Source organism: Pocillopora verrucosa, chromosome 14 (assembly GCF_036669915.1).
Source record: "Pocillopora verrucosa isolate sample1 chromosome 14, ASM3666991v2, whole genome shotgun sequence".
Lineage (NCBI taxonomy): Eukaryota > Metazoa > Cnidaria > Anthozoa > Scleractinia > Pocilloporidae > Pocillopora > Pocillopora verrucosa.
In genome coordinates this window covers 6,932,499-6,943,714 of record NC_089325.1, presented here as the reverse complement: position 1 = coordinate 6,943,714, position 11,216 = coordinate 6,932,499, and the positions used below count along the sequence as shown (strand labels likewise).

At 37.9% G+C, this 11,216-nt stretch overlaps 3 protein-coding genes across 4 annotated transcripts; all 3 read right to left on the bottom strand.

The window, feature by feature from the left end:
- Positions 1–32: 32 nt before the first annotated feature.
- Positions 33–3,160, bottom strand: LOC131794776 (dynein axonemal assembly factor 6-like). Its single transcript, XM_059112324.2, has 6 exons — positions 3,062–3,160; positions 2,850–2,928; positions 2,379–2,493; positions 1,557–1,653; positions 848–933; positions 33–656 (listed from the first exon to the last, which is right to left on the bottom strand). The coding sequence occupies exons 1-6, from the start codon at positions 3,137–3,139 to the stop codon at positions 527–529; spliced, it is 585 nt and encodes a 194-aa protein (XP_058968307.2). The 5' UTR covers positions 3,140–3,160; the 3' UTR covers positions 33–526.
- Positions 3,161–3,893: 733 nt separating this feature from the next.
- LOC131794876 (tripartite motif-containing protein 2) lies at positions 3,894–6,819 on the bottom strand. Its single transcript, XM_059112446.2, has 3 exons — positions 6,504–6,819; positions 5,044–5,804; positions 3,894–4,834 (listed from the first exon to the last, which is right to left on the bottom strand). The coding sequence occupies exons 1-3, from the start codon at positions 6,817–6,819 to the stop codon at positions 3,998–4,000; spliced, it is 1,914 nt and encodes a 637-aa protein (XP_058968429.2). The 3' UTR covers positions 3,894–3,997.
- A 731-nt stretch (positions 6,820–7,550) lies between these two features.
- Positions 7,551–10,153, bottom strand: LOC131794861 (uncharacterized). Of its 2 annotated transcripts, none has more exons than XM_059112426.2 (2): positions 10,037–10,153; positions 7,551–9,630 (listed from the first exon to the last, which is right to left on the bottom strand). In XM_059112426.2, the coding sequence occupies exon 2, from the start codon at positions 8,920–8,922 to the stop codon at positions 7,894–7,896; it is 1,029 nt and encodes a 342-aa protein (XP_058968409.1). In that variant the 5' UTR covers positions 8,923–9,630; positions 10,037–10,153; the 3' UTR covers positions 7,551–7,893. The 2 variants fall into 2 exon arrangements, with proteins under 2 accessions (XP_058968409.1, XP_066017409.1); XM_066161312.1 differs by lacking the exon at positions 10,037–10,153 and adding an exon at positions 10,015–10,032.
- Between the last annotated feature and the right edge of the window lie 1,063 nt (positions 10,154–11,216).

The following is an 11,216-nucleotide window of genomic DNA, read 5'->3' as shown; positions in this document are numbered from 1 at the left end:
TGGGAGAGCACAATCCCTCTAGCTACAAAAAGTTCAGGCAATATAATTTATTTAATTTTGCACTAATTTCAAAAGTTTGAATACAATTTCCAGCAAAAAAATAAATGTGATAGTATCTTATAGCAGTTCAGTGCAATTGTACAAGTATTCATCATTCAACTCAAAGCACTCAGTCCTTGGGTTCCAACGTTATATTTTTAAGATGTTCATGGTGAAATTTTTTTGAGGGACAAGGTAAATCCTTTCAATTTTCCCTCCAAATCTTTCTTAAACGTTGAGTTGAGTCATCAGCAATCCAGAAATTAGATTTAAATCAAGGTGCAGATGTATCCTTTACAGCCTTCCTACTGTTGCTGATAGTAAACAGGAATGTAGAGGGCAAAACTTAACCAAACACCATCAAGAGTGAAAATGTCTGTCCTGAAGCTGGATCAGGTTTATGGTGGCTTAGACAGTGTTTACTGCTGCTCTCCTCTTCCTTGCATTAAAGGTCCTAAAGGAATACATCAAGAAGAATTCTATCTGATCACCTTTGTGTGAGGAAGTCATATTCCCGTACAAGTCGAACAGTTACAGTCAGTAGGTTTTTACTTTTGTCCCACTGTGCTTTGCCATTTTTACTGTCCACTGGGTGTGGCAGGTGAACTCCAAGTTTACTGAAATTGAAGTGAAAACACATTGTTGATCATTTCCGAGAAACTTTACTTTGTAAATTATCGAAAAACACAAACTGTCATTGTCCAAGTGTAAGGATGAGGAAAGGGAAGGAGAATGAAGGATTGTGGTGGAGGAGGGATTTTTTTTCACCTCCTAGACAAGGAAAGAGAATTTTTATTTGTTGACTTACTATTTTGGTGTTCTACAGTCTAGAAAAGTATCTGTCACATCTAAATTTACATCGGAGTACTCTGTGTCTGGAAGCTTGATTTTTATCTACAAGCGAGAAAACAGTTGTAGTTAGCATCTGTACTAAGTAACAAAACAAGTCCAACCCAGGATTTACAATTGCAAGAAAGCCCATTCTCAAACAATGAGACAGGGGGAGGGGGGGGGGAGGGTAGAAGGTAGGCCTAATCCAACACTAAATCTTTATTTTAAGTTATCTGTGACTGCTTCAACTGCATGTACAGGTCATAAACAATTTCTTATAATGATAATTTGAGATCAAATTTCTTTAAAGGAAACAAGAAACCCTAACATATCATGGCAACCAACACATGGCTATGTAACTCAGTCACTAGTAACTCTGGACAAGTGCTCAGAAAGCCTGGGTTCAAACTCCATTTAGGCCTGATTTTTCTTTTTCTGGCTTCTCTTTCTTTGATTGATGTTCTCACAATAAATAATGTGATGGCTGATTCATAATCCATCTTGTACACTGATACTGTAGAACCACCAAAATTTAACAGACTTTTTTTTCTCAATTTTTGCAATATATGCTGCATTGGTATCCTCTACCATTCACATTGCTAGTACTGGTTAGGGGTGAAAACCATTCAGGGGTTTGTAATAAAAGATTTCTGTTAACAACACAGCAGTGCTAGACTGATTCTCACCAATAAATCTTCACAGCTAGAGGAGGATGGATTTCTACCACTCATTTGAAGATACATATCCTCTGAGGTTACAGCTTGCTTAAAAATCATTTCATATCTAAATTGAATTTAAAAATAAGGGATTTTAAAGTAATGTTAATTTCCATTATACTGCTACTAAATAAACAGAAAAGTAAACAAATACAGTGTATATTAATTCATAAATGTGATACCCTATCTTTTTTCAGTCAATATTTTCACATGAACCAAAACTCCTTATTCTGTCAAATATCTGCAGCATCAGTACTTTTACAGTTTCATAATCTCCCAGAAATTCATCAAGTGTTCCTCAAAATGCTTATTTTGTTCTTCAGAGCAGAGAGTGAGTGTAAACAACACAGTGCCTCAGCCAGGGCTTTAAACCGGACCTCTGAGGTTGAGTCTATAGCATTACATTCAGAAACCATCCTAATTAAAGGATTTCAATATGCCCTGACATCCTATCAAAGTTTCTTAATTTTAAACAATCATGCATGATTACCAGTTACTGTGTGCTGGTTGGTTACCATTGAAACCATCTAATCAATACTGCAATACTATTGGTCAACTTGCCAACATCCTTAAACAACTTGCTGAGGTCAACTTAGTGACAAATCCCTAGGAGTCTAAATATTCACAAACTTTTTGGAGGGTTGATAATTGATTTGAACGAGTTAATCATGGCTGTTAGCTGATGGAAATAACAATTTTCAATCAAGTCTTATATTGGCAAAGTGGTCAGAAGAAAATTTGATTAATTTTCACTAAAAGTTATTTACAACAAGTCGGTTTGTTGTTTCATACTCAGGAGTAGGTCTTGGATCTAACTCATCATCTCCTTGTCCACCCTCGGGTATCTCCTCCTTACTCCAGATATCACTGCTCTCTGCTTGTTGAGAGTTAGGAACTTGAGAACCACCTTGTTAATGAGAATAGCATTACAAGAAGAAGGAAATGTGAGAGTTATCCGCAGTAGTAATTTTTCTAGTCAGAGCCTTAGACCCAGCTCAGGTCAGCGGCCATGTGAAATACATAGATCAAAATCTGAGTTATCTATTTAAGACCTACACCTTGTATTCTTTTAAGTCACAGCAGTTGCTGATCTCGAGGTAGAAGGAAACAAGCACCACAAAAAAGACAAAAAAACTGTCATTTGGAGCATTTCTCTTAAGTTCGATCCCTACCTAGCTATTTGATTACTTTTTGCTACGTCCATTGTAATGGAAAGTCAAACTGATCGTTCGAAAGACATTGTAAAGAGAACATAGGGCTTACCGAGTTTTTCTTGTTTCTTTGGAGGTCCAATGCTTCCAGGATTTACAGCAGCAGATTTCTTTGGCGAGAAATTTTCATCCTATTTATTGATAAAGGTAGGCAGTGTCATAATGAACACAAATTTGTTTTAAATTTCGCCGCTGCAAATACGCTGAAACTCGCTGCTCTTCTCCTTCAAACTTTCGCCTTTTAACTAGTTTTAACCAACTTACATCAGAGCTTGAATCATCGTCTTTTGGAGGTTTCAAAAGTTCAGACAAAGCTTCTATTCCCGCTGGATTGAACGCCATATTTGTTTACCTTGGTAACCGTGCCCCACTATCCCCTCCCGTGTAGAGTCACTGATTCTTCTCGAACCATGCTTCACTCGAACAATATTAGGAAAATATGCAAAATAATTATCCCGGAGTTCTATATGCTGGATCATGGATCGTACCTGAGGAACTATTTTATAAACAAGAATTTATCATTTCAGAGTATATGTTCTCGCAAGGGTCCATTACTAGTAATGGGCTCCTGCACAAACAAACACTTGTATTACTAATATTTGTTTGTTTGTTTGGTTTTTTTTTTGTTTTAATGCAATTAGGGTGTTCGTACGGAGGATGGAGGAATATCAAGGATTGAAAAAGGGAGACTGAGAGTTGAGCCGTGGGGAAATGAAGAGTAAAGAGAGTGGTACCGAGTGAACAAGGGATTAGGGGTAGGGATGGAAAATCAGGGGTAAATTGAACGGTAGTTGATGGTTAAGGAGTTGTTTCGTACTCAGACCTTTCATGGTAAAGCGGTTGTGATTAGATTCAGTTACACGTTAGGGGGTTCAGGGTCAAAAATGAGGAGTGGGGTGGGTGAGTTAATAAGAGATTTAAATGTAACAAGCATTTGTATTTTAAGTAATGTTAATTTATTGTAAATGGAGAACATGGAATAAATAAAAAAGAACTGAACATACAGAGGAAATAGACGAAAAAATAAAAAGGTGGGAATGAGACAAACAGAAGAACCTTGATTTAAACTACCCTTTTTGATAGTTTTTACCTAACAAGAATGAGACCTAAAATGACATTAAAAAACTATTTTAGTACTAAATAAGAATTCAATGAGGTTTTTACGGAGCTAGTTGCTCTCTCACATCAAAAGTAACAGTATCAAGTAAAAACCGTCACACGGTGATTACCACTGTCTGCAATAATCACGTGACCTCGGCGATTCACCGATACTGCATACGGAGTATCAATACATCCGGGTCCTGATCCTAATCTCCCAAAACTACCAATGAAATTCCCCTGTGGGTCTATCACTTGAATACGATGGTTCAAGCTGTCAGCCACTAAAATATTACCCACATTGTCTACAGAAAGCCCTCTGGGATTCATGAATTGATTTTTGCCAGCCCCGTTACGACCCACTACGGTAAAAGACTTTCCGTAATCATGGAAGATTTTCAGCTGGTGACTTTCACATTCAGAGATCACAACATCATTGTTCTTCGTGATCGCTACACCGCTGGGATATTGAAGGTACATTGAACCACCAATAAAACCTAAAAAGTGACCATCAATACGAAATTTTTGTATTCTGTGGTTCGGTCGATCGGCCGCCAATATGTTTCCGTCGCGATCCACAGTCAGCGCAGAGATTTCTGGCCTTGTGTCCCTCTTGCTGTAAACAGGAAGAAAGTTATGCGATAATGCCCCATCCGAACTGAAAACCTTTATTATCTGCGAGTCCGTTGTTATTATATTTCCTCGTTTATTGACTGCAATAGCTACAGGGCCCATGTTTCCAAACTCAAGTGGTTCCCGAGCGAGCTCCCCCATAGAGTCAAACACCAGAACACGGCATTTAGTTCGGTCAGCGGTATAGATTAGTCCTTTGTGACTTGCTACGCAGCACGGGAAGTCGAACTGAAGGGAAACAGTACGACTGCCCAGTGAGCCAAGTGAATAGGAATTCTCCTCGAGAACTTCTGAATAATTCAAACTCTGTCGGGAGAAAAAAAAAAAGAACCCATTAGCTGTATTCCCTCGACTCTATGCTCGATTACCACTAGTTATCAAACGATATAATTGTGACGACGGTTTTCTTTCCCAGATAGAATCTCGAAGTCAAAATCCACATCATTGAAATCAAAACTATAACTTGTTCAGTTTAGGTCCAAAAGCGTAAATTGCCAGGTCGCTGTCAGATTTACCTTTGCCTTCTGCTTTTCTGTGTTTTCTAATCTCCAGAGCGGTATTTTATAAGCTTTATTTGCCATGCCATTGCTTCTAGTTCGTTCAAGTTCTTCTTGTGTCTCATTGATTTGATACTGTAAATCAGACAGTTCGAACTCGTTCTTTCGTATTTCCTGCTTCAGTTTTCTAACATCCTCCATCGTTTCCAAAATACATTGGTCAACACTCACAAGTTCTTGTGTTTTTAGAAATGTGGCCTCGTTATGATGTCTGACGGCCTCGCGTTTTGCCAACAACTGAACCCTAATATCGTCCACGGATTTGATCATTTTTTTCAAGGTTTCTTGTTTTTCGTCTTTTTGCTTGTTTAACGTCTGCAAAGTCTTACTTGCTTTCTCATTGGTGTGTTTTTCAAAGATAGTTTTCCTCTTATCTCCTCGTCCAGATTTCTTCAACTGTTTATCCTTCGTTCCCAACAGGCTCTGCAATTCATTTAGATCTCTTTCCTGGGCTTCAAACATGGCTTCATTTTCCTGTGCTCTTTCTTCGACTACGCTTCTTTCTTGTTCCGCCACTTCTCGTTGCTCCAGGATACGATCGACAGCTTCTTGACCCACAATCAGAATTTCTTTCTGTGAATCAAGTAACATTTGTTTTTCTTCAAGATTCTTCTTCAAATCATTTCCCCGCGAGGAACAATGCGCCAATTCTTCCAGCTGCCTTCCCATCAGCCGCTGCAGGGCGTTAATTCTGCGAGTGATTGTGGCGCTGTTTTCACCTTGGGGATAAAAGAGGAAAAAATGAATACTTAATGCTGCTACTTCTGTACTGATACCTCTCTTTTGATGAATGATGCAACTCCGCCTATAAGCTGCAACACATTTACCTGTAAATAGGCTATGAGGATTAAACGATATTTGGAGAATCCCACCCGACATTCTAAGTCACCTCTAAGTAGAAAATGTATTGAATGTGTGGGAGCAGGAACCGACAGAAACATTTTGACATTCCCACAAGTGAACTTTAATGTCATAAATTCGGCCTCGATTTCTTAACTTTAGCTGTTTAATTTTTCATTAAGCTCAGCTTAGCATATGTTTTCTTGTCCACAAGCACATTCATCAGGAGCAGTTAGGTATAAGGGTTGTGGAAATAGAGAGATTGCACAAAATTTTATTATACCCATTAGAAGTTACATGATGGATAATCGAACAACAAATTTGCCCCCGCGTATTGTCTCATCTGTGGCTTAAAATCACTCTTGTGGTTTTTACTTAACAACATGTGGTATCGTTTAAATTCGAAGAATAAGTGTTTATTCCACGCTATCGACACAACTTTTTTTCATAAATGAATGCCTTTGTGGATCTTGCGGACAACCTATTTATTTGATGTTGACACGCAAAATTGTTAACACCACGGTTTTTACTGCTATCAGCAAACAACGATATATCAATTAACGTTATCTACTAATTACCTTCCTTCGATTTGCCATTCATAACTTGCACAGCTTGTTTATATTCATCCAATAGTTCGATAAGTGCTAACAATTCACAGTCTTGCAAAAGTTTTCGCAGGAAAGACAATTTTTTCTCAGTGACTAATCCTTGTTCTTGAAGAATGTGAATGACATCGAATCCACCTTTAAGTTTGCCGAGGTGTTCTTTTGTAACATGGCCGCGAAGCTGTACTTTAATCTTGCGTATACTTTCTCGGGTGAGCTGGCTTGAGATTGTTCCCAACAAAACGTTAAACGGTGAAATCTGGCTTTTCTCGGATACAACGTACGCCATTGGTGGAAATCGTACAAGCTGCGACGTCAATAATTTACTGCTCGCAACATGCGCGTGTTTGACACTCGTAAATAGAAGTAGTTGCTATGATTGTCAAGTCTGTTTTCCTAGCACTTAATTTTCCTATTGATTTGAAAGTAATCAAGTGCTCCTTTTGTTAACGATCAATTAATTTACCAAAGTTAATCCAGCGCTTTCAACGTGAAGGCTATCAAAGAACGGAGACGTGTGAAACGAAATGGCAACTAAAAATCTGATTGGTCCGTTTCCTGTAATAAGCGTCATTCATGTTTTCGGTTCCTGCTTAGGAACATTAACATATTGATGAAATTTAAAATTCCGTGTAATAAAAAGGGAGCTAAATCGAGTAGATATTATTAATTTAGAGTTTCTTTCAAAGTGAGGTATCCTTGGATTGAGGCGGTTCCTGTTCGGCGGTTCGGTTCCTGCTTAGGAACATTAACATATTGATGAAATTTAAAATTCCGTGTAATAAAAAGGGAGCTAAATCGAGTAGATATTATTAATTTAGAGTTTCTTTCAAAGTGAGGTATCCTTGGATTGAGGCGTCCAACTTTGCGCTTTGTAAATGACTGTAAATGCAGTGTTTTTCTTTACTTTCATCGTAATACTAAATACGCGCATCATATTGAACAGATTTTTCTGATTTTTCTTTAGTATGATTTCTTCAGTATGATTTGAAACCTATAAAATATCGTGCCATTTATTTTTCATGGATAAACTCGTAAGTCCGTTAACTAACGTAATCTAAGTTTGACCAAGGTGCAACGTTTAGATAACATAAAGTGTCTCGGCGACATTGAATGTACAGGTTATCTTTTAATTATATATTGCACTGTGATTGTCAACTTCAAAGATCAACTATATCTATGATATATGCAAATTATTTCACAGATTAGATATAAAATTCTTGTTGAACAATAATTAGGTCGACATATTCACTCAAAGTACACTCACACATAGTTAAAAAATTTCATCTAATTGTTTGTTTACTCAACGAGGAATAAATAATCAGAGTCATGATATAAACGCATTGTGGCCTAATTTTCCATCTCAACTCCAGGCATTGAACAGTTTCTTTTTGTTAATCATATTAGTACTTCTTTCTTCACCGTTTCCTCGTTTTGTTGCCACAATGGATACATCTTTTGTGTTATAAGAACCTACTGAACGCGTCTTTGATCTATTCACGTTCACAACGTCCTGTTTGTTTAGCATAACTGCCGTCATAACAACAGAGTCAAGTTCTCGCTCGTTGTTATTTTCAGTCGGTTCGTGACCTGGCGTCCATTGAACCAATTCTAAAGGCTCGATACTTTTGATAAAATTCTTTACAGCTTGTCTCTGGAGATAAAGCTCTTTTTCACGCACTCGACGAAAATATTCCAGGTCAATCTCTAAAGAAGTATGTCGACGTTGTTTTTGACCAGCATTTTTGGAATCTCGGGCGTTATTTCTCTGCATTACGCTAAACTCTGGGACTTTATAATATGACGTTCTCGCTGGAGCGCTTCTTGCTCGGTTCAGTCTTTGAGTTACAGTTTTAAGCTGTCTCTCCCACATTTTGTTTCGCTTTTCCAGAGCTGTCATCGGTCGAGGCGGTAGATCGGGTTTTTCTGTAAAGCATTGCGGCTCTTCGCCATATAATGCAGCGCTGTCTAGGCGAGGTGGCTCGCATGATTTTGCCCTTCTAAATTTCGGCAACGGCGGCTTAGGGCTTGCACTTAAACAGCGTAGCTGCCTCAAAGACATTCTCTCTTCACCGTTGGTATCATTGTTTTCGTTCTGTAGTTTCCGTAATTCCCGAGCGCGTTTGTGATTACTGTCTAAACTCTCTTTAACCTCGTCGTGCTTCTTTGCAATGTCTACGCTAAGGGAGAGTTTACGTTGAAATCGATGTACAACAAGTCTTTGATCGGACGATATTTTGGCAACTCTTTGCTGTTCCTGTTTATTTAAACAATCCATCTCTTTCTTAAGCTGTATTTCTTCTTTCCAATTAGCCGAGTGTACTTTTTGGGACTTTTCAGAACTTCCCGGGCCGGACTTTTGCCTGTCGATGTAACTTGCGAATTGGATCATCTTTACGATCGGAAGTTCATAGCCGGACAAAATTGGTCATAACAAGGTTCTTTTCAATCGTCCTAACCCTCACAACAACTGTCTGCTTTGCGTACACTTTTGTGATTTGTACTTCCACGCGTCAGAAAACCAGAACAAAAGATGAGGACGAAAATTAGCATTACTATGCTGCCTTCAAGTTCATTACCTCACACTACTCCATGAAAACAATTCAATCATTGTCTCTCGACTTTAAATTACAGTAACTAGGTTTAACATCTTGGCATTTTAGTACCAGCCTTTTATTGTTTGCTTTTACAGTAAACAAGTCCTTTCTTTGATTCAACCGTGATTTGAATACCACCCGAAGTGACAAAGCTAACACGGCGCAACATACATCCCAGCAGCTTTAAGGAGAAGTAAACGGATGATTAAATTCATGGCGCATTCGCTTTTTCCTGTTTTCGTTGCCTGAAAGGATTGTTGAAAGAAAAGGCAAGTTCCAGTCGTTAAACAGATAAAACAATGAAGCTCACGTGAGTTAATCCATCTGTCCATGACAAGCTGGTTGTAATTATACATTATAAAATTTCTCGTACTGTTTGTCGACTTCTTGTCATAATTGTCAAGATGACGGAGTGCTCAAATTGCGTAACAAAACTGTAAAATCGAAGACTGTGTGGTTATTAAATTGCTTTCACACCTGTTGCTCTGACTTCAAGCGTCGATCTAAACGAACATATGAAATACCAATTAATAAATTTAAGTCTTGCACTTAATTTTCCATGGTGGACCACTTCTATTTGGAAATGGATTTGTCCAATATGCCCTTTTCCTTTCGACATTATCATCTGATTATTAGATGCCTCTGCTTTGAGAATTGCATGTCTTTAGCCCAATATGTATTGGACAATATTTTCTTTCAAAGCCGTAAATCAAACCGGTAGCTTTACAGATGTTAACAGCTAGGGAGCAATTTCATAGCAACGGCTGATCATTTCAAAACATAAGAAAACAAACTGGTAACTAGGAAGCTTAAGCTTGGCAGCCACGCTGTGTCTTAGTTCTGTTCAGAGTTCAAACTAACGCAAAGATATGATGTAAGAAGCTTACACTAGGGCTAAAATCGTCTCACCATTTGCAACATTACTGTAAGAGACGATTAACGAGACGATAAAGGCTTTATCACTCCCAAAGCTTTGACGAACACAAGGGCAGAAAATCCAGCCAAATTAAAGCGGTTGATCTCGGTTGAGGACGACCCATCAGTGTCTTCCGGTGGAACCATTAACTTACGAGGACACTTTGTGATGCCCAATATAAGGTTAACTGTATGAAACGTACTCCGTGAACAAATTCAGACTCTTATTAAAAAAGAACTCGAGAACTTTTTCTTGAATAACTCGCAACGGTTTTCGACCAACACAGCACAGGACAAAGAGAATATTCTAAAAAATGCCATGTAAAAACACAAACTGGGTTTACTTGTTCCACACTGGACCAAACAGTAGCTGTGGTTTTACAGAATTTTCTCCATTTTTGCCGGTTGTTGGTTTTACGAATTCTTCTTTTATATTCAACAACGCATGTTGATCATTTTCAGGACATTTAGTGTGCAGGGTTGCAAAGTTTCGCTATTGACTCACGAAGGGAGATTTTAAAATCCTCCAGATTTGGCAGTCAGCTGAAACACCATATCTGACGTTAAAATTGAAAACAAAACCAAGAAAAAAAAAAAAGGAAAAAAAAAGAAAGTAAAAGCCTCTTTCAATTGATTAATTAATTTATTTTTTGCTAAGTTTGATCAAAACTGATGCGAGACTAATCCATTTGCAACAAATGCGCTTAGGAAATAATCCACTTAATTCAAAAAGCCACGAAAATAATAAACAGTCTTTCGTCAAGGATTCCTTTAATTAAGGTCTTATAGATGTGTAAATTGAGGGCCATTTTTAATTTTAGTCCGAGAGCGAATGTCAATCAAGATCGACTTGTTTCAAGGTGCGTTTGTCGTTTCGAAGAGCCTGAAATGAACATCAGTCGGAAATGTATTCATTCATAGCTAATTTTCATATCTTCGTTTTACTTTTTGCGTTTCACACAACGTAAGAATAAAACTTAATAGCATGTTGACAGGCTGTTAGTGAAACAATTGTGATACGTTGTTACGTAGACTGCTTGATGCAAACATTTATTCCTGTGCGTTAACCGACCTTTAAAACACAAACTGTTGAGTTATACCATATAGTTGTGCCCTTTCTGTCTATTTCTGAAATCGTGAAATACGAGTTATTTAATTATTTTATTTATTTGAA

Bases quoted from the DNA above. Each gene is read 5' to 3' on its own strand.
- LOC131794876 (XM_059112446.2), bottom strand. From the start codon at position 6,819: ATGGCGTACGTTGTATCCGAGAAAAGCCAGATTTCACCGTTTAACGTT. The intron at 5,805-6,503 runs GTAATTAGTAGA...TTTATCCCCAAG, and splicing joins GAATGGCAAATCGAAGGAAG to GTGAAAACAGCGCCACAATC. The intron at 4,835-5,043 runs GTAAATCTGACA...TTCTCCCGACAG, and splicing joins CAGAAAAGCAGAAGGCAAAG to AGTTTGAATTATTCAGAAGT.
- LOC131794861 (XM_059112426.2), bottom strand. From the start codon at position 8,922: ATGATCCAATTCGCAAGTTACATCGACAGGCAAAAGTCCGGCCCGGGA.
- LOC131794776 (XM_059112324.2), bottom strand. From the start codon at position 3,139: ATGGCGTTCAATCCAGCGGGAATAGAAGCTTTGTCTGAACTTTTGAAA. The intron at 2,929-3,061 runs GTAAGTTGGTTA...ATCAATAAATAG, and splicing joins ACGATGATTCAAGCTCTGAT to GATGAAAATTTCTCGCCAAA. The intron at 2,494-2,849 runs GTAAGCCCTATG...CTCATTAACAAG, and splicing joins AAAGAAACAAGAAAAACTCG to GTGGTTCTCAAGTTCCTAAC.